Source organism: Molossus molossus, unplaced genomic scaffold (assembly GCF_014108415.1).
Source record: "Molossus molossus isolate mMolMol1 unplaced genomic scaffold, mMolMol1.p scaffold_m16_p_1, whole genome shotgun sequence".
NCBI lineage: Eukaryota > Metazoa > Chordata > Mammalia > Chiroptera > Molossidae > Molossus > Molossus molossus.
Genome location: NW_023425344.1, coordinates 5,240,637 through 5,262,478, shown reverse-complemented (window position 1 = coordinate 5,262,478; position 21,842 = coordinate 5,240,637). Strand labels below are relative to the sequence as shown.

Here is a 21,842-nt window from a genome sequence, read left to right as displayed (position 1 = left end):
GTCCGAGAGCCGGGCAGAGCCCCTGTGCGCGCTCGTCTGTCCCTGTCTCTGCTTATTTCTGCCGCACGATTTCTCTGTTCGGGTCTCGGTCTGACCGGCTGTTTTTGAGGCTGATCGCCTGTCCCTAAATCATGAATAGGGGGAGGGCGTGTCTTTTTGTGTCTATGCTTGTCTGCCCGCCTGGTGCACCTGTGTGTCTACTGGGAGACGCCCAGTTGCGGACAAGACAGGAGCCACTTCCCAAGAAAAGAGATCCTCTCTCCCTCCTACAAGGGAAGAGGAGCTAGCTACTTCTGGACCCTGGACCGAGAGGAACCGAGAGTGGGGGATGCCCGGGATTCTCCCTGATCCTCCTGGAGCCCCTTCCTCAGACCCTCAGCCGGCTCAAAGCTGAAGCAGTCCTCCGGAGTGCCCGCTAAGATGCTCCAAGTCTAAAAGGTCCTGGGAGGTTTCCGCAAACGAGGGCCCTAAAGGCTGGCGTGGCTCAGAGCAGGGCCTGGGAGGAGGGGCTGGGGAAGGAGCCTGGGAGAGGGCAGGCAGACTTCTTGGGCAGCCACCTGTGCTGTAAGGAGGGGCTCCGCACCCAGGAGACACTCTTCCCCTTGGCTTGGTGCTGTTGTTGCCTTCCGAAAGTATTCCTTTTTGAACAGGGGACCCACGTTTTCATTTTGCAGTGAATCCAGCAAATTACATAGCCGGTTCTGAGCGTCAGAGGTTCCTGGCTGCGGGGGAGCCCTGGGCCAGGAGGGAGTTAACCTGAGGACCTTACCTTACTTTCATTCATTTTTTCAACTCATTCATTCAAGTGGTCAACATTTCTTCGACTCAAATCATTTGCCAGGCTCTGTTCTAGCATTGGGGATTCAACTATGAGCTGACATTCTGGTGGAGACACACTCAACGGGGCAAGTATTTATTGAGGCCTCTCTGGGAAGCAGGAGAGCATCCATGGGAGGCTCAGCCCTGCCTTAGGAGCTCATGGCTTCGGATGAGGCGGAACAAGCAGCTCCTGTAGGCAGGGCTGCCTGGAGGAGACGCTGGGTGAGCCCGAGTCTGCCAGGCAGGGGGAGAGGTTTCCAGCGGCAGCTGCACCTGCAGTCTCTGCACCCCGCAGTAGGAGCTGGCCAGGTGACATGAGCGGGGCAGGGGAGGGCGTTCCAGAGAGGATGGAGCACGTGCACAGAAAGGAGGGTGAAGAGGCAGGTGATGACCAGGGTACGTGTCCATCACCTTGACGGCCCCTGAGCCAAGCCAGGTGGATGCTCAGTAAGTAACCCAAGGAGTCACTGAATGCACAGGTGGATGCTGCGTGATGAGTGAGGAGACCTCGTCCTTCATCAGGTCATCGAGGGTGTGGGCCTCGACGGCGCGGCTTCCCCACTGGGCTGTGTCCCCTTACCCTGCACACGCCCTTCCCTGGAAGGGGCACAGTCTGCGGCCTGGCGCTCCCGCTGCAACGAAAGCTGTGAGGACGCTGCCCGTCCTGTCCACTGCTGTATCGCCCGGGACGCAGACATGGTGCTCAGCACACAGTAGGTGCTCAATAAAGGTGCCTTGTGCCCCCTAAAAGATGTTGAAGTCCTACCCCACAATACCTGTGAATGTGACCTTGTTTGGAAATAGGGTTTTTATAAATGATCAAGTTGAGGTCATTAGGGTGGGTCCTAACCAGCATGACCATGTCCTTTTAAAAAGGGGATATTTGGCCCTGGCCAGTTTGGTTCAGCGGTTAGAGCATCGGCCTGCGGTCCTGAGAGACCCGGGTTCGGTTCCCGCTAAGGGCACATACCTCGGTTGCAGTTTGTCCCCGGCCGTGGTCGGTTGTGCGGGTGGCAGCCACTCGATGTGTCCCTTCACGTCGATGTTTCTCTCTCTCTCTCTGTTCCTCTCTCTCCCTCCCACTCTACCTGAACAAAAAATGGAAAAATGTCCTCGGGTGAGGATAAAAAAATAATAAAAATAAAAATAAAAACTAAATAAATAAAAAGGGGATATTTGAGCCCAGCCAGTGTGGCTCAGCTGTTGAGTGTCGACCCTTGCCCCAAGAGGTCACTGGTTCAATTCCCAGTCAGGACACATGCCCCAGGTGTGGGCCCGATCCCCAGTGGGGGGCGTACACGAGGCATGTTCTCTCTCATCGATGTTTCTCTCTCTCTCCCTCTCCCTTACTCTCTCTAAAAATCAATAAAGAACAAAAATTAAAAATAAATAAAAGGAGGACATTTGAAGACACACATATGGAAGAAGATGATGTGAAGACCCAGAAAGAATGTCAACTGTAAACCAAGGAGCAGTTGAGGCCAGCAGAAACGAGGAGCAAGGCCTGAAAGACCCTCCCTCGGGGCCTCGGAGGGAACCAGCCCTGCCGGCAGCTTGCTCTTGGACTTCTGGTCTTGAGAACTGTGAGACCACAGATTTCTGTTGTCCAACCATCCCGTTTGTGGCCGTTGTCATGGCAGCCGCAGGAAACTCAGACGCCTACTTATGCATTCGGTGGCCTCCTGTGAACTTGTCCACCTGTCACACTACCCACAAGTCATTATAATCAATTTTTAAGTGTTTTTTCCTCCCAGTTCTGAGCTCCCTACAGGCAAGAATTATATCTGATTCATTCTGCTCTCTAGCATCCCTTTTTTTCTTTTTAATTCACTGAGAAATGTGTACTGAGCACGGCCCATGCGCCAGGTATGGGACCAGACCTGGGGACCAGATGAAGCTCACAGTTTGTGCCAATGCCACAGGAACCTGGGGCTGGGGGCAGAACTTAGTGCCTGGCAGGTGGCAGGGGCTCCATGAATGTCCAGACTCCCGTAAAAACCACTTCAGCTCGAGTCAACATGGATTTGTAGAGAGAGGCAGTATCTTCTTTTATATATATATAACTTTTTCTTTATTGATTTTTAGAGAAAGATGAAGGAAGAGAGAGGGAGATAGACTGGCCACCTCCACTGGGGATCGGGCCCACAACCTGGGCATGTGCCCTGCGGGAAATTGAACCAGCGACCTCTTGGTGCCTGGGTTGACGCTCCACCACTGAGTCACAACGGCTGGGCAGGAGAGGCTATATCAAGTGGTGGTTAGGTGAGTGAGTCCTAAAGCCAGGCTGCGAGGTTTGAGTCCTGCCTCCCTCACTTACTGCTGTGTGAAGTCACTAAACTGCACTGGGCCTCAGTTTCGTCATCTGTAAGGTGGAGCAGATGGAGCTCTTTTTTTTTATCCTCACCCAAGAATATTTCTACATTAATCTTCAGATAGAGATGGAGGGAGAGATGGCGGGAGGGAGAGAGAAACATCGATGTGAGAGACACACATCGATTGGTTGCCACTCACAACTCCAACTGGGGCCAGGGACAAACCGCAACCAAGGTACGTGCCCTTGGGCGGAATCGAACCTAGGCCTCTTTGGTCTGCGGGCAATGCTCTTACCATTGAGCCATACCAGCCAGGGCTGGAGCTCTTAATAATAACTATTTTAGCAAGTTTCTATGAGGTTAAAATCAGCTGATATATATGATGCGCTTTGGACAGTGCCTGCCAGATACAATGTCGCTAAGACACTTTGTGTTCTACTGAACACTCACTATGTGTCAGACACTGAGCTTATGAGAAATGCCTGCAGAATTTTTGTCACTGGGCCCTGGCCGGTTTGGCTCAGCGGTTAGAGCATCGGCCTGCGGTCCGGAGAGACCCGGGTTCGGTTCCCGCTAAGGGCACGTACCTCGGTTGCAGGTTGTCCCCGGCTCTGGTCAGTCGTGCGGGTGGCAGCCACTCGATGTGTCCCTTCACATCGATGTTTCTCTCTCTCTCTGTTCCTCTCTCCCCCTCCTACTCTGCCTGAACAAAAAATGGAAAAATGTCCTCGGGTGAGGATAAAAAAAAAAAAAAAAGAATTTTTGTCACTGGGAAGTGGCTGCCCAGCCAGGGACTCTAGTTCCCGGTGCAGCTGGCTGGGGCCAGGTGGCTGAGCTGACCAGAACTTAGTGCAGAGCCGGCAGATGTGAGGTGGGCACCCCCGGGCCCACTGGTCCAGGAAAACCTCCTATGGGACGCCCCATTTTCTCGCATAACCCTCCGACCAGCTGCATGTCCACACCAGCACCCAGAGCACCCTTGGCTGACACCGTAGAGCCCGTCAGCCTGCACTCTGGTGAGTGGCGAGGCAGATCCCCCACGGAAGCTGGGTGTACCGAAGAAGAAAGGAGCCCCGTGCTGAGCCACGGCAGTTCCGGGGTTCACCAGCCAGCATCACCCTCACCCACTCGGCGCGCAGAGTAACGCACACAGCCCCGGCTGGAAATCGGGTGGACCCCGTCTCTGGGCTACCTCTGTTCTTTTCCATAAACAATGAAGTGTAAGTCTGTGGACACGACAGAGACTGGAGTCTGTCCCCTTTATTCTCTGCTCAATGCGACAGCTGACAGGTTTCCCCACGCTGCTTCCTGCCTTCTGCTGCTGACAGTCACAGGTCTGAGCCACGCAGGACCCTCAGCTCCTTGTGACTGGCCCCAGCTGAGTGGTCGGCAGAGATGGTGGCTCTGATGGCATGCAGGCCCCTTGCTTCAAGCTCCGGAGGAGCACATTGCGCTGCCCACGTACCGCTGCGAGGACCGTCACGTGGCTGCCAGTGTCAGGGGCCGGAACTCCCTGCCCAGGCAGCTCTTCCCAGTGACCACTCAGTGCCACGCACATGATGGGGAGACTGAGACATGAGACGTGAGACATGGGCCCCCCGTTTCACTGAGGATGACAGGATTCCAGGGGGCAGAGACTAGCTGGCAGTGGTGAGGTGCCACAGACAGCCCGGGCACAGCTACCCGATGGGCTCCAGCACCCATGTGGCAATGGGAAGACCGGGCCCCAGGCTGCCTCTGGTGGTGCTTACAGGATCCCCATGTGTCCAGGAATAAACGAGTTGGGCAGTGTATTCATCTGCTGGGTCGGCCGAGACAAAGCGTATCAGATGGCTGGCTCACACGACAGACATTTAGGGTCACAGCTCTGGAGCCTGGGTGTGGGGATCAGGTGTGGCAGGGCTGTGCTCCCTCTGGAGGAGCCAGGGGAGGTCCTTCCTCGCCTCTCCCGGTACTGGTGGCTGCCAGCAAGCCTTGGGGTGCCTGGCTTGCTGGTCCCTCCAATCTCTGCCTCCATCAACGCATGACTGTCTTCCTTCTGTGTCTGTCTCTTCTCTTCATACACGGACACCAGCCATACTGGAGGAAGGGCCCACCCTACTCCAGCATGATCACATCTTAACATAAACAGTGATTACACCTGTAAAGACCTTATTTCCAAATAAGGTCACATTCAAAGGTAGCAGAGGTTAGGACCTGAACATATTTCTTGGGGGCACAATTCAACCTGCCACAGGCAGCCTACTAAAGCACGACTTGATCTGTATGACTGGAAAATCTCTAAGTAAAGGGGACAGAGACCGTTAAAAACTCAGTTCCCCAACCTGAGCCAGTCCACAGACCCGGAGTCCTGAACGAAAGGGGGCTGGGTCCCCTGGACAGACGCTGGGCAGCACCGAGAATCTCCCTCCGAGCCCCCCACTCCAGAAAGGACACACCGCATGGGTCATGGAGACCGTTCACTGGGGAAAGGTCAGCACCAGCTCTTGCTGTCCTTAACATTCCCTTTGCAGTAGGCTGCAGAGGGGCTGCGAGGTGGTAGTTCAGGCCCTCCTGCTTACCCTCCCCAGCCCGCCCGCCCTCCTGCACATCACGGCAACTTTGTCAAACGAAGAAATGAGCACGGACGTAAAACCACAGACTTCATTCTGACTGAGCTGCTTTCCCACCACTGTCTACACAGATCTTCCGGAAGATACCTGGCGTGGGGTCTGCGTGGATCGAAGTCCGAGGCCTTGGGGAGTCCAGGGCCCCTTCTTCGGCTGGGAAATAAATCCCTCGATGAGAAGCAATGTCGCGGGGATACCACAATGATAAACCCTGGCACCAGCCTCATGGGAAGGGGAGGCACCCAGAGCTTCAGAAGACGTGTCTGACCCGGGGAGGGGGGCCAGCAATCTTCACTGCCTCCGTGACAGAAGGGGCCCTTTGTAATCAAACGTCCCCAGGAAAAGGTGCAGCTCGGTGTCGGTCTCTTCGGCTGCAGCACAACAGAGCCAGCTGAGTAATGCCTGTAACCACCACGTGCTGGTGGGCCCCGTGGGGGAGGCTGGCAAGGACGTGGCAGACCTGTTTCTCTGCTCTACGGTGTCCGGCGCCTGCGCAGGAAGACAAACAGCTGGGGTGACCAGTGGCCAGGTTTCTCACTCCCATCGGGTGCTCGGAATGAGACCCCAGAGGCTGGGCTCACCTGACTGCTGAGCAGAGCACTTCCTGAGCCCTCTTCCTGTGGCCTGAACTTCTCAGCCCACGGGGGCTGGCTGCAGCTGACCCCAGGGGGGACGTCTGGAGAGCAGGCATTCCAAGAGAGCCAGCAAAAGCCGATGGCCTTTCTGCCACAGCCTCAGAAGCCACGCAACATCGTTCCTGGCACACTCCGTGGGTGGAAGCAGTCATAAGCCCACCCAGAGCCTAGGGAAGGGTCCTCCTCTCAATGGGGAAGAGTCGGAAGATTCCAGGCCCTCTTTTCTAATGAACACAGCAGGTTCTGCCCTCAGCACTAGTGTTAACCAGGTCAGCCTTGGAGAGGGGACTTCTCTGTTGGTGAGCGCATCACGGCCTCCATCCCTGCCACCATGACCTTGTGCGTGGGCCCACTGAGCAAGCACTGGGGTGACTAGACAACGAGGCTGCCGGACACCCTCAAAACCTGCCTTTTTAGGCTCCTCCTCTTCAGGGAAGGCTGTCGGTGAGCGAGCATTCGCATGAGACACACCTCCCACCCAGAATCTGCTCGGAGAGGTCCATCCACACCTTTCCCAGACCTCCTTGTCCCCCGCCTTCCAGTTCTCTCTCCAAGTCAGTGACCATCTAGCCAAACGGGGAGCCTGCCAGCACCCACCCACGAGTCTGTGTCGAGAAGTACTGGCGTCTCCTGATCCAGACCCTGGACCACCCATGGACCACTCAACATGCAGCCCCGGGAGGAGTTTCCTGCACTGCCTTCCCTCGGGCCACCGCTGGGGGCGCTGCGAGGCTGCCGCTGCCCAGGTGGTCGGACATATTGTGGTTGGTGCCACTGAATCATGCAGAAACACCTGCAAAGTCAGCTGAGCATGTTCTCCTCAGTCCTGAGACCCACTGTGGGACCACAGGTGTGGGTTAGACAGACAATGCAGCAGGAGTGGGTGTCACGGGAACCTGCGTCACCTGCACCAGCCACTCACTCATGGGTTCCAACCCTGCTCAAGTTCAAGTCGTCTATGCCTTTCCTACTCAACAATACAGTACCGCTGAGCATGCTCGCCCTTGTGGTCCGGGGATCGGATAACACCCAGTCCGTGCCGTTGTTAGGTGCTCCGTCTCCCCGGGCCCAGCAACAAGGAAGAAGTGGATCCTCAAAGGGAGATAATGACTGCACAGCAGGGCACGGGTTTGCCCTGAAACTCTTATGGGCTGTGCTGTGACTGTGGGTTCGAGCCTGTCTCCAAACCACAGGCATTTCAAGTGTCACGGACTTTGTCGGGTAGTAAGACCAAGTGGTCGAGCAGCGTGTACTGCAGCCTGGAGGTGCCTCGAGCCTCCTCTTGCTCCAGGACCCACTCAAAACTGGCAGCCCGTGGGTTCCAGTAAGCAGGTCAAAGTAACACACTTCAATGTGCTGCACGCTGCCTGACACCTAGACATTCTGTAAGCGCTGTCTCGTCTTCATTCGGAAGTGCATTGGGGCACCTTGTCCTTCACCTTGTCCTGAACTCGGCCAACAACCTCAAAGAACCAGGAGGTGGGTTCTCGCTGGAGCCTCCGGAAAGGAACACGGCCCGGTGAGACCACAGCAGACAGCACGCCGTGTAACTGGTGTCACTGATCTCTGCTGTTTCCAGCGGCTGCTGGCGGTGACCCGTCACAGTGGTGACAGACAGCCTATCCGACTCTGCTGTGAGGAGCCCAGGCTGCCCCAGGGGAGGCGCGTGGGGAAACCGGCAGCCGGTGCCAGCTTGCCAAGCACGAGTGGACCACCCTGGAAGTGATCGTCCAGCCCCGCGTCACCGGGTGCGGCAGAACCACGTTGTCCGGCAGATTCCTGCTGTTTCAGACTCGTGAGCAAAAGAAACGGTTTGTTCCGAGTAGACAACCAGAGCGTACAGACCCCGGGGGAGCGAGCCCAGGAGCGATGACCTGGGAGTTCCAGGCTCCTTGTGGTGGCCCCCGGGACACAGATGGAGGGTTAGGGAGAGTCCCCATGGTCCTGAAGCAGTGACCAGGCAAGTTGGGGGAGGGCAAGGGAAGCAATGTCGCCAGCAGCAGGGGAACTCGGTCCACTCCTGCCCCCGGCGGGGTGTGGACCAGGGGGACCAAGTCCCTGAGGTCCTTTTTGACTCCTTTATTGTACACATAAGGGTGCCTCCTACACACTCTCGTGCATCCACGTGTCACAATACGTTTCTTTTTAACGAGAGGAGCGCAATTGGAGGCCATGAGCATCAAGAACTCTCGGTGGGGGTTTGCTGTAAAGGTACCAGGGGAAATGGTTAACAATGGGAGAAGCAGAGGGGATCGGTTGGGGGGGGGGTGAAGACGGGAAATACCTCTACCTGCACGCCGACAGGAACGACGCACCTCAAGGCAGCGCGGATGAGCCCCGGAGAGGTACTGAAAAGGTGTATGAGCTGTAGCTACACTGAATGCACGAGCTCACGCTGCTTTAGACAAAACAGCTGCTGTCGCGCTGCGGCCAAATCCCGGAACCGTGTTCACCTTCAGAACTGAACCCAAGGCTGGGATGAAGGCATTCACGGCCCCGCCAGGAGTAATCTCTTCTTCCCTAGCTCTCAACCTCCAAGCCTGCTTCTTTAAAATAGTCCTTAGTGTATGCAGAGTATACTGACTGCGATTTTGTTTAATTATCTCTGCAAATTCCGTGTCAACAGTTCCTACGGTCCACCTCGGGAATACTGAGCTGAATCAGTCTTTCGAGAAAAACGTTCCTGAGGGTGCTTGTCCTAACCGTGGCCCTTGGGACTGTCGAAGTCAGGGGCATTTTTAAGAGCACACACCTGCTCCTGCCGTCTCCCGACTGAGAAAAGACCTACGCTGTTACTTTAGTTATTCATCACTCTGGAGCGGGTGCTCCTCCCACAGGCTTGTTTAGAAGTAACAGCAATTATCACTCGACACTGTTTTTATTTAATAGTTTTAATAACAGAAAAAGAACCAAAAATAACCTGCATACTGGTTATTTAACAGAAATAGAGATGAGGTATGATTCTGTTTAAACAAACTTATTAAACTGCTCTTTGTAAGTAACAGGGTAATCTTACCACCCTAGATGCCAACAGTATTGGCATTTAGCCAACTGGATCTTAACAAACTGCATTAATCAGCCCTGGCCGGTTTGGCTCAGCGGTTAGAGCGTCGGCCTGCGGTCCGGAGAGACCCGGGTTCGGTTCCCGCTAAGGGCACGTACTTCGGTTGCAGTTTGTCCCCGACCCTGGTTGGTCGTGCGGTGGCAGCCACTCGATGTGTCCCTTTCACATCGATGTTTCTCTCTCTCTCTCTCTTCCTCTCTCTCCCTCCCACTCTATCTGTACAAAAAATGGAAAAATGTCCTCGGGTGAGGATAAAAAAACAAACCAACTGCATTAATCAGTAAATCCCAGCCTTAGATTTCCATCCAAGTAGTAAAACTACTTTATGAAAAAAAAAAAGATAGGTAGATGGATCGATAGCTATTCCTTCGCAGAATCTATCCAGACAGGCGGGCAGATCTAGAATGTGTGGGAGTTGTCACTGGGGCACCGATCTTAGGCCCCCAAGTTCCCTCCGGTGGATCTGAACCCATGCTCCCGAAACGCTAATGACCAGGGTTTGCAACCTAAAGCCTGCAGTGGACCCCACGTCACTGACTGACTTCTGCCTGACCCTGGCTCTTTACTGTACACAAACCTCTCCCCACACCCTCACGTGCAGGCACCCACAAAGGCTGACCATGCCTCCTGACCATGCCCACCTCCTGCCATTCCTGACCCAGATCTGCTGTCTTTCTTTCCCTCTCCATTACCACGTGTCAAGTGCGCTCCTAGCGTGCCAGGCACTGTAATGGTGTTTTATCAACATTATTCCTATTACCCACAACCCTACAGGACAGATGTTCCCACTTCACAGCTGGGGAATGACTACTACTCAAGGTCAGGCAGCGGCAGTTACAGGGTGACTGGGGCCAGACACAAGTGGTGACTGAATCAGATCATCTTGGAAGTCCCTGTATGGGAAAAAGAACCAACATCGGGTACCTCCTATGTCACAACGCTTATGGAGTTTAGGTTTGGGGTGAACATATTTGCAATGGCAAGTGACTAGTTTCATGAGGTCTCTGAGAAGCACCGTAGCCTTCCCCCTAAAAAGAAACCTTATTCCTACAGCTACCTCAAAGCACTAATGGCTGAAAACAGAAACTTTTCCAAAGTTTATATTACAAAACCCACGAAGTTATAAAAATATTTTATTTAAATGTTAAGGAATAAAGTATACATACTTAAAGATCATTAAAAGTTCGTACGTTAAACATGCTAAAAACCCAGTAATTTACACAATGACAAAATCCAAAGTGGCAGGAATGCATGAAGTCCGTTCAGCGGTCCTCGCCCAGCGAGGCTTTAACAAGGGAGCTCCGGCACCTGCCCACCTGCGGTGAAGGCACAGGCGCGCCGCCCCCGCGCGGAGTGAAGCTCCATCCACAACGCGGGGCACGCGCGCCACACCTATGGCGAAGCTTCACTTAACTGTACACCAACGCTTCCCCAGACTCAAAGATGAACACTGCAGATTAGTTATTTCCATTTTGAAGAGAATATTCCTACTCTGAATCTGAACAATTCAATAATCATCTGAGTTTAAGACTATGCAAATAAAATATAATTTATTCTGATTTCAACCACAGATCAATGAAGTTACAATTCTTCCCAGAAAACCACTCACTCGAGATGCTTTTCCATGTTCAGCAAGCTTTCAGCCAGCTGGATGTTTCATCGTTGGCGCTACATTTTCATGCCCTGGAACCTGAAAGAAAGCCAACATTTATGCCCCAGGTGAGACAGTGTATGTCATGCTTCAATGTGATGCTAAAAAGCACAGTTCAGTCTACAAGCCTACGACACTATCTGCTCTCCACGACCAATGATAAGTTCACATCCGCAGTGAGTCAGAAGCGCCACAGTGAGCAAAAACTCACAACTGAACAAAGATTTCACACCACGAGAAGGGAGGAGTAGGAGACACGGCCAGACGGAGCGCTGTTGCGGACGCTCACGTCAGCGGGCCGGGCACTGAGGGTCCGGGCGGCCCGCCAGCACAGCAGCTTGTGGGGGCTCCCATGTCAGCGTGGTCACAGACGACGGCAACCACCTTCCGCCCGGCGGCAGCTGGGTTACGTCACTTCGTGGATCTAGCGCCCTTCCTCTAACGCTCCATGTCAGTTTTCTTCAGCACCCCCGTAATCTGCTTAGTGTACTGACTTACTTCTCTGGGTCTAATTTCCACCCTGTAGACTGACGTATGGAGTAGATGTCCTCCATGCTCTGACAAGTGACATGAAGGCCGAGACCGCCTGTCTTTCCCACCACGTCCCTAAGCACAGTCCTCTCAATACACATGCACTTAACAAATGAGTTCTCTGTCCTCAGCAAACACCTCTGTGAGGCAGCAGGCCCAGGGAGGGGTGCTGTAGGAGGCAGAAATTCTATAAAGAACATGAAGGAAGCCCTGGCCAGTTTAGATCAGCGGTAAGAGCATCGCCCGTGGACCAAAGAGTCCCGGGTTCGATTCCAGCCAAGGGCACATACCTCGGTTGCGGTTCATCCCCGGCCCCACCTGGGGTTGTGCGGGTGGCAATCAATTAATGTGTCTCTCTCACATGGATGTTTCTCTCTCTCTCTTCCTCTCTCCCTCCTGCTCTATCTGAAGATTAATGTAAAAATAGCAGGGAGGAAGGGAGGGATGGAGGGGAGGGGACAGAGGGAAGGGAGGGAAAGGAGGGAGGGAAGGAGGGAAAGAAAGGAAAGGGAGGGAGGGAGGGAGGGAAGGGGGGCGGAAGGAAGGAAGGAAGGAAGGAAGGAAGGAAGGAAGGAAGGAAGGACATGAAGGGAAAGGTTGATATGCCATCCCTCAGACTTTTGTGAAGCAGCCAGAAGAATTAGAAAATGGCAAAAACGTTTTGTCCAATTGGGTAAAATAGCTCTTGTTCCCTAAATTCCCATTCCTTAAGAACAACCTAGCCCATAGTCAATTGTATATAAGCTGATTTCAGTAAAGCATGGTCTCATGTATGAACGTATTTACACTGGAAGTGAAGCTGTCTTCATGAGATCTTTGCAGGACAGGTGCCTTCTCTACCTAGTAGTCAGAACTAAATTATACAAAAGGGAAGGGGTCTCGGTCCCTTTGATCTCAGTTCAACGGATGCACCAATGTGAACACGACTGAAACAAGTCACAGGTGGTCACCTGAAAATTGGCACAGAAGATAGTTTTCAAATGAGGTCGTTATCAGCACTACCAGCCTAGAGATCTTACCTTCAGAAATCATCCAAGGAGTGAGATCAACATTACGACGCCCATGAACTGGGTAAACAACACCAGCGGGGTGAAAAACGACCACACGGGCCACAGAGCGATGTTGAAGCTGAAAGGAAAAGACACGCACGCTGACTCCAGCTGCCACCCACACGGACATTCTCTGGCACAATCTAGATATAAAGAACTCGTTTCACTCCGTTTGGGCAAGTTCATTCAGCGGCAATATTACACGTTCTTATTTTTCTATCCGAGATGTGACTTAGCAAATTCTGAAACTATCACAATCTCTTCAAAAGTACTTGGAACTGGAGTCACCGGGGTGTCTTAACACGGGCCGGCACGGGTCGGTGTCTGCGATGGAACATGGACTGGAATGGCCGTAGCCTGCTCTCACCATCTTGCCCACTAGCAAACTATTATGGTCAAAGATGGTTAAAAGCATTCTTCTTTTAGAAACAGAATTTACAAAGCAACCATTTATAACTTGCTATTAAATTTTCCATAGAAAAAAATACTGTCACCAAGGTAAGAATAAAACACTTTCTAAGTGCAACTGACTTTTATGGACTGACTTTATAAGAGCTTAAGTTAAAATAGGAAAAACTATAGTCAATCAAATGCTTCAAATAGTTATTGCTTTTAATATGTAATGTTATAATAAGAACTTTAAAGTAGCTATAATTATACTGTTCTGAAAAATAAAATAACATTTCTGGGGGTGATAGCAGCCTTATAAGAAAGTGTAAAATAGCACAGCTGTCTACCTACAATACTGAAGGGTTAATAATAGCCACATCACAAGGTAGTACATCAAATACCCTTGAACTTCAACTACAGAAAATAAATCATTAAAAAAGTAGATTTAAACTGAGTATCTACAAAGGCATGTGCCTTTTCCAAAATCACAATTCATTTAACATCAAGAAAAGACTAAAACTAAAAGGCTATGTCCACACTATAGCAAGTTCTTGAACAACGTCACTCCACTGTGATGCTAATGAGATGCCCTAGGACCAACTCTTATGTACAGCTACGAGCCTGTGGTCAAACTGGCTTCTCATACAGTGTTTCACGTACAGCCACAGACTCATGATGTTAAGTGAGAACTTACTGTACATAAAAATAGGTTTTCTCCCTGACAGGCAGAATCATGGGATTTATTTCTTTTGTATTTTCTATAATTAACAGATTTTTCTTTAGAAAGCAAGTATAGCCCTGGCCGGTTTGGCTCAGTGGTTAGAGCGTCGACCTGCGGTCCTGAGAGACCCGGGTTCGGTTCCCGCTAAGGGCACGTACCTCGGTTGCAGTTTGTCCCCGGCCCTGGTCGGTCATGCGGGTGGCAGCCACTCGATGTGTCCCTTTCACATCGATGTTTCTCTCTCTCTCTGTTCCTCTCTCTCCCTCCCACTCTACCTGAACAAAAAAATGGGAAAATATCCTCGGGTGAGGATAAAAAAAAAAAAAAGAAAGTATACTTTTATCAACATTAATAAAATCAGTGTTTTTCATTGAGTACCTATTAACTTATGAAAACGGATACTGACTGTGGTATTTTTAAAAGAGTAAAAGAATAAAAACAACTGTCAGCCCAACAACAGGGAGCTGGTTAAATAAATCACAGAATGTCCATGTAGTGATAATACACAACTAAAAACAGTGAGGTACATCTATGTGCAAAAATATGGAGGAATTTCAAACTACATGGCTCATTTAAAAAACAAAAAAACACAACCCGGCCAGTGTAGCTCAGTGGCTGAGCATCGACCCATGCACCAAGAGGTCGCCAGTTCAATTCCTGGTCAGTCAGGCACATGCCGGGGTTGTGGACCCGATCCCCAGTGGGGAACATGGAGGAGGCAGCCAATCAGTGTTCTCTCTCATCAATGTGTCTCTCTCTCTCTCTCTCCCCCTCTCCCTTCCTCTCTCTCGAAAATCAATAGAGAAAAAAATTTTAAAAAGAAAAGAATCATCTTGTTGTAATACAGTTTGGGATTGCCCTGGCTGGTTTGGTTCAGTGGTTAGAGTATCAGCCCACGGACCAAAGAGTGGCAGGTTTGATTCCTGGTCAAGGGCACGTACTTCAGTTGCGAGTTTGATCCCTGACCTTGGTCGGGGTCGTGTGGTAGGCAACCAACAGAAGTTTCTCTCTCTCTCTTCCCCTCCCTCCCTTCCACTCTAGCTAAAAATCAATAGGAAGAAAAATGTCCTCAGGTGAAGATAAAAAAAAAACAGTTTGGCATTATTTACTGAAGTTGGGGGTATGCACAACCCTATGAGCCAACAATTTCACTTCTAGAGATAAGCATAGATATATGTATGTATGTACATGTTTACGAAACAGAAACATGCACGTGTGCACAAGAGACATATACTAGAATGTTCTTAATAGTGTCATTAATAACACCACCAAACTGCAAACAATCCAAATGCTATCAACAGTAGAAAAAATTAGTTGGAATTTAGCTATAGGCTAGACTGCTAATCAGCAATGAGCAACTATTATGTACAACAATGAGGATGAATCATATATAATGTTACGTGTAAACAGCAAACGTCAAAGAATATATGCTATAAGAATCCATTTCTATAAATTTCAAAAACAGACAAAACAGAGAATTTGAGAGATGCAAAAGAAAGCGATGAGTGTACAGGTCAGGACAATGTTTACTGTGGGCAGGACGGAAGGTCCAGTGACCATGGGAAGCGTGAAAGGGATTACGAGGTGCTGGCTCATTCTCTTTCTAGACCTGGGTGGGGTTTACACCAATGTCATTTCATGATTCATTCAGCTGTACAATTTTGTTTTCCCCACTTTCTGTATGTATTATACTTCATAAAAAATAACTTGAAAAGCAAACTGCAAAATATATATAGTGTGTCACTATTTGTGTTCTAAATAACTAAATACATAAAGAAAGACATTACTGAAAAGGGAACCAGAGACGAGAAATGACAGGGAGGCCAACTTCCCATTATTCCTTTTTTCCTTTGAAATTCGTGCCATGTACATCAGTACCTGATCAACAAAGTTGTCATCCTATCAGTCATTTCGAAGCTAACTTACCAAAGTCCCGCTACGATAAAAGCAGCAGTTGTAATGGGAATCAAGGCTGGATACTTGACATCATAGTCTGCAATCCCACGACACCATTCCAGGTAGAGAATGCAGTACAGTGCAATGGACAAGCTGAGAAGTAACAAGGCACCGCCAAAGAGAAACCAACTGTAGAGACGAAAATGTCAGGGTGGACAGCACTTAGCAAATCAGCAGATACCTTAAACTACAAATCTATTTCTACAACAACATCGACTGGAAGAGGAACAGAGGGACCCAAAATTACTCAATCCCAGATTTCAGGAAGTCTTGATCTACTGGGAATTGGGGTGAGAAAGGATGAGCCTGAGACCCATTCATGCATATGTACTTTTTAAAATAACCAGCCACAAAAGAACCCTGGCTATGGCTATGCGTTTTCTTTAAAAACACAGAAAAGAGAGCAGCTTTTGGCCTGTTTCTGAGGTTTTGAGTATGAGAGTAATAAACAGGTACCATTGACTCCTCCAAGTAGGGTTTCTTGGAATGCTGAAAATCAACTTGGAAGATGGTTAATTCACACTGCCTCTCATATAAGATTTCTAAATAAAACCATCACCTTTTCAGAAGATCTCTAATCCCCTCCAAGGAGCAATGTCTTCTTTCTTCCTTCTAATTCTATCCAATACCTGACTCAGCATGTATGAACCCACCAGCCTCTTCCTTCCGACCCCTGCTGGTCATGGGAGGAGGCCAGGTTTGGGGAACGAAGACCTTTTCCCAGTCCCCCAACTCAACCCAATGCCCCCATTTATATTTTGCTTCTCCATGGGGAGAAGACTGGCACTCCGTGTAGAAGATGGAGGGGGAGCAGGTGGCTGGACAGGCCAGTTCACAGGCACTGAGTGGACTTCCAACAATGGCAAGGCTCCAGATTCCCTTCAGGAATTTATGATGGAATTCTGGGATTCAGAATCCTAAGGGGCCGTAAGCACCGTGGTGAGGAGCACAATCTTCCAAACCTGAGTCTGAGTCTCAGCTCTGGCATGACTAGCTTTGTGACTCCGGGCAAATGGCGCAAGCTTGGTGGTCCCGATTCACAGAACAGCTGTGACAGTGAAGTTGTGTTCAGAAAAGTGCCTCCGCCCTCAACAGTGATCACTGTTGCTCCACGGAGGCTGTTTGTCTCTGGGGAAAATATTTCCATGCTTCTTTTTAGGGGGCCCTGAGACCTCTCTTCTGAGAAGTGTGCATTCTCCACAGGTGCGACATCACCTCCAAAGTGAAGAACACTTTTGTGTACATAAAGCACAGACATTCACATGTAGGGGTGATTGGGGGGAATGCCTATAAAAAGGCTCCTTAGGAGGAGATGAAAAGAGGGCTGGGAAACTGTGCTAGAGCTGTGGTGGTCTCCCTGCTTCATCAGGACCCCCCCCTTTTATTCACATCAGTTTTCCATCCTCACGTGGGATCCCAGCGTGGCTCCTCTGTCCAGATATGGTCAAGAATATAATAAACTTTTAAATAGCCTGAACAAAATAAAATACTGCAAGTCAGTGGTCCTCGACCTTGGCTGTGTCAGTGTCACCTCTGGAACTTTTTAAAAGTAAGTGACCTTGACCCAGTTTCCAAAAGTCTGACACGGTGGGTTTGAGGACGGCCCTGAGCCTGTGGGGTTGTAATTTGGTTTTTCCTTTAACTCCACAGTTGATTTTGATACACACAACCTGGATTTTTTTTTTAAAACTGTGGTTTCCAAAGCATCACAATATTTTGCTGTTTTTAATGTTGACTCATCTCTAAATATACAATCTTATACCCTCGCATATACCCAATGCCTCGTTGAGCTAAGAGCAGGGCAATAAGGAATTTCCCAGGTATCAGAGAATGAACCATCTTCAACTAAGCAGCAGGTGCCCTCATGCCGGCATCGGGCACTGTCACAGAGAGGCCCTCAGCAAGGACACGGTGCTATTCAAAATCCTTGGCCTCCGCGTCCACACTTGTGTCTTTTCTTCTCTACGATGACACATTTGGGGGCCAGGCCCATGGCTTCTGCTTCCCTGTCACACTCTGCTGCCCTGGTCCCGAGTCTGAGTCCTGGCCCTTCACACACAGCAGTGTGCTCACTGCACTTACTGCCACAGGCGCCCAAACACCTGACGCTGTGTAACTATTCCTGTCTCACTGGGTCCTTAAAGACATACTACGCGTAAGGACACACACGCATAAATCTCACTTCTCCTAAATCTCAAACAGTCTACGACCTGAGGCTGGGCTCGCCGGTGTCTCTTCTTGGTGCTCGAGTAGCATCCTGTACACGCACCCGAGCACCCCGTGACCTACCCACCTGGCTGTCTGGGCCTAGAATGAACTGCTGGAGGGCTAGAAATGGGTTCATTTATCCCGCCTCCACAGCTGCACACAGCTCAGGCTTTTAGGAAATGTGGTGAATGATGGGGCAGCTACCGGTGGTTTGAAGTAATTATTCCCTTTTCTCCCAGCCCAAGTTCTAAACCAACTGCGAGACAAAGGAGTCAGGCTGATGAGGATCTATTGTCAGTGTTTTTACTGACAGAGCTGTGGGAAATGGCTTTGATGAACAGCGACAAAACGCTTCCTAACACTTAAACCCAGAAATAGACAGGCTTACCCACCAGGTTCCAAGTCGCAGTGGAAACCTAACAACCGTCTCATGTCAAGGCTGCCCCATAAAATAACGGCCCAGGAAAGCAGACCAGAATCCATGCTGGCCACGGGCAGCTGGCTCCCAAGAGGAGGGAGGTGCTGAGCTACATATGCCTAGTTCTTCATCGCAAACCCAACCAGGAAGTCACACCAGCTCCCAGAGAAGGAGCGAGTGAGGCAGAAGCGCAGAAGATGGAGTGGTTAGGGGAAGCCCGTGCTTGAGGAAACAAGGAGAGAGGAACAAGCTTTCTCCCTCCGATGGTTTAAACAAAATCCCCTATGCCTGCTTCCCCAGCTGTGCGCTCCCTCCCTCTCCTGGGCCTCTGGAGCCGGCGCTGCTCCTGAAGGCCTCGGAGAACAAACTGCGGGCCCACCATGGCAACACAGGCTCAGTCCATCCACACCTATCCAGCCTCACTGGCACTTCCATAAATGCTTGCACCCTACAAAAACAATCCCTCCCAATGCCAGCTCTGACCCTCACCAACATCTCCCCCTCTTTTCCTACTATCTGGGGGCTACCAGAACACCCTCCGATGTTCAGAGGAACCTGGGATGATTCACAACCTCCTCTTCCATGTGGAGTCCTGAGATTAACTAGTGACCTTCACTTCAATGCTAATTCAACCACCCCTTGTTAGCTGCTGTACCTCCTCTCTAAACACAAACTCTGAGACCTTATTCTCACCCAGCCCAGTCCTCATTCCCTCCTAGTACTCCTGCACCTTTTCTTCACCAAGACCTTCAGTCAGAGACTGTCTCCTTCCATGATCTATGAACGGATTAGGTCCTTCTCTCATTTACCACCTTTCCCATTCTACAACACGCTGTGCTGAAAAGGCCCGCCGAAATAACCGCCCGCCTCCCTAACTCCGCTGTCCATGCCCAGAGCATGCACCGCTCACACAGTGCCTCGCAGAAATTAGGTACCTACTAAGTGTGTGAAGAATTCAACTGATAGCCCTGGCCGGTTTGGCTCAGCAGTTGGAGCATCAGCCTATGGACCAGAGTCGCATGTTCGGTTTCTGCTAGGCCCTAGTGGCTAGGGACACATACCAAAAAAAAAAAAAAAGAATTCAACTGACAAAATAAAACATGGAAAATAAGACACAGGTGTTTAAACTCATGAACCAGTAAAGTTTTCTTACCTACTAGTGTGAAAGTTTTCCTTAACAGTTTTAAAGAAATCAACATAATAGGTCACAACAATGGATGCCAATATCCAGAATCCTGAATGAATATTAAGTCTCGGAAGCGGTTTCTGCTTTTTCTCAGCAGCTGCAGAGGTTCCTGCAAATGAGGCAGATTTCAACTTCTTAAATTACCATAAGAGCATGGGGGGGGGGGGGGATCAACCTCTTTTAAGCCAAATATTTCCTAGAGTTTTTTGAGAACCACATTCTCTCCCACCATAGCACGAATTTCTTCTGTAAAAACACTAAAATTGGTTTATATTTGCAGAAATAATTACTAGGAGGCCACCATAAAACATGTTCATTACAGTCAGCATCTTTCCTCTACACGAATTTTGAAATCAAATTTACATATTCAGTATTCCGGAAAGAATGACATCTGGTATAGTGTAGGAATTTTAACATGATGTTTCATATTTCATCTAAGAAAGTCATTAGTCCCATGAAGGAAAATGCAAAAGGTAAATGTTACAGCACAAAACAGACTTGTGATTTTCCAAATATACTACCTCTAACTATTTAATTATTTTAAATAAACACAATCTTTTAAGGCAGCCCGGATGTGGAAGGGGCACACTGGGCCTAGTCCCAGCACAGTACTGCCTGGACAGGTGATGATAAGCCCAAGTTTCTTCCACCTGGGACCCACTCTGACAGAGCAGGCAGCTGGGGTCGGGTTGGATGAGTTCTAACTGGTCCCAAGGTGACTCACAGGCCCCTCTTGTTCAGGTGAGAAGCACTGGTATACATCTGAGGTTCTCAACCTTTGGAATACCTAAGAAGCTTGTTCATAACACCAATTCCGGGAGACGATACCCTCAACATTTATCAACAAGCATGCCGGCGCATGATGTTTTCTGCTGCTTATTTTTAAAATAATAATCTGTCAGATTGGGTCCCAGGTGGAAAAAACTTGGGCTTATCCTCACCTGTCCAGGCAGTACTGTGCTAGGACTAGGCCCAGTGTGCCCCTTCCACATCTGGGCTGCCTTAAAAGATTGTGTTTATTTAAAATAATTCAATAGTTAGAGGTAGTATATTTTTAAAAGGCAATCAACGCACACGGTTTACAACATACTGGACAAAAAGATCGAACGTGGACTCCGCCTCTCCCTGCTCCCCTGCCCGGGAGCAGCCAGCAGTGCGGGCTTCTGCCGGAGTCTTCTGCACTGCCCGCATCTGCGGGAAAACTGCCCCCCCACTCGCCCCGTCTGTACCGCTCCGGTCTGGGCCGCCCTGTGAAATCACCCGCACTGGTCGACACAAGTCTGCCCGCGCGTCTGTGGCCAGCTCTGCTGGCGGGCAGTCGGACGTCCCCAGGGGTGCGCTGTTACGAGCCGAGACGAAACGCTTGGCACACGCGGCCTCCTGGGCCCGGACGGGTCGGTTTGGTAGATTCTTCGGGGAAAAACCGGTGGGTATGTTGAAGGGCTGTCACCAAACCGGTGTGGGACCAGCATTCCTGGGAACCCTGGGGCGCGGCCTGAGATGAAGATGCGCAAGGCTAGGTGACCCCTAAGGACAGTTTATGACACTGAACACCCCACTTGCAAACCACTGCTAAACCTGGAGCGACCGGGCGCTCCCGGGCGGGCAGGGCTGTGCAGACCCGCAAGGCCGGCCGTGGCCGGGCGCCTTGCCCCGGGAGCCTCGGAGCGCCCGGAAAAGCGCCTCACCCGGCCCGGCGTGGTCTCTGCCGTCCCGCGAGGCCTCGGCGTCGAGCGAGAACAGGTAGCGCCGCCGGAGCTGCTCCCGGGCGCGCAGGGCGTCCATCTTGGCGCCTCTAGGCCGCGCGACGGAAGTGACGTCAACCCCGCCGGAACTTCTGGCGTCGACTTCCGGGAGGAGGAGTCTCTTTCTAGGAGGGGTGGAGATCGCGTTGTTTCTACGAAGGGTGGAGACCCTACTGTCTTTGAGGTTTTAATGGGTGAGCATCTAGAGCGGAATTGGTTTCGCAATCTTCGCGCTCAAATCTGCCAAATGATTTGAATTTCAAAATGCTGATCCTCCCGAGGCCGAAAATACCCCATTTTCTCCCGAAGTCCCGAGCTTACGTGCCGCTGAGTGCGTGCCGGGCGGGGGTGCGCGGCCCGCGACGCCGCGGGCTTCGCTGTGCTGCCTCCTCCCGAGCTGACCTTGGCCCCAGGGCGGTGCCCGGTACATAAGCACCTCGTGCAGGCCTCGACGTCAGCCCCAGCCTCTTTCTCACCTCTCTTCAGGAGGTGCCCAGCGATTCTGAGAGGGTCGAAAGCAGCCCTCGGAGGAGGAAGGGCCGCTGGGT

General features: G+C 50.9%; 1 protein-coding gene across 1 annotated transcript; it reads right to left on the bottom strand.

Annotated features, from left to right (window-relative positions):
* Nucleotides 1-10,609: 10,609 nt before the first annotated feature.
* Nucleotides 10,610-21,347, bottom strand: TMEM128 (transmembrane protein 128). Its single transcript, XM_036271132.1, has 5 exons — nucleotides 21,238-21,347; nucleotides 19,517-19,658; nucleotides 15,708-15,866; nucleotides 12,641-12,749; nucleotides 10,610-11,129 (listed from the first exon to the last, which is right to left on the bottom strand). Exons 1-4 carry the CDS (start codon nucleotides 21,332-21,334, stop codon nucleotides 12,650-12,652), a joined length of 498 nt encoding a protein of 165 aa, XP_036127025.1. The 5' UTR covers nucleotides 21,335-21,347; the 3' UTR covers nucleotides 10,610-11,129; nucleotides 12,641-12,649.
* Between the last annotated feature and the right edge of the window lie 495 nt (nucleotides 21,348-21,842).

Bases quoted from the DNA above. Each gene is read 5' to 3' on its own strand.
- TMEM128 (XM_036271132.1), bottom strand. From the start codon at position 21,334: ATGGACGCCCTGCGCGCCCGGGAGCAGCTCCGGCGGCGCTACCTGTTC. The intron at 15,867-19,516 runs GTAAGAAAACTT...TCGTCTCTACAG, and splicing joins GAAAACTTTCACACTAGTAG to TTGGTTTCTCTTTGGCGGTG. The intron at 12,750-15,707 runs GTAAGTTAGCTT...TTTTCCTTTCAG, and splicing joins TTTATCGTAGCGGGACTTTG to CTTCAACATCGCTCTGTGGC.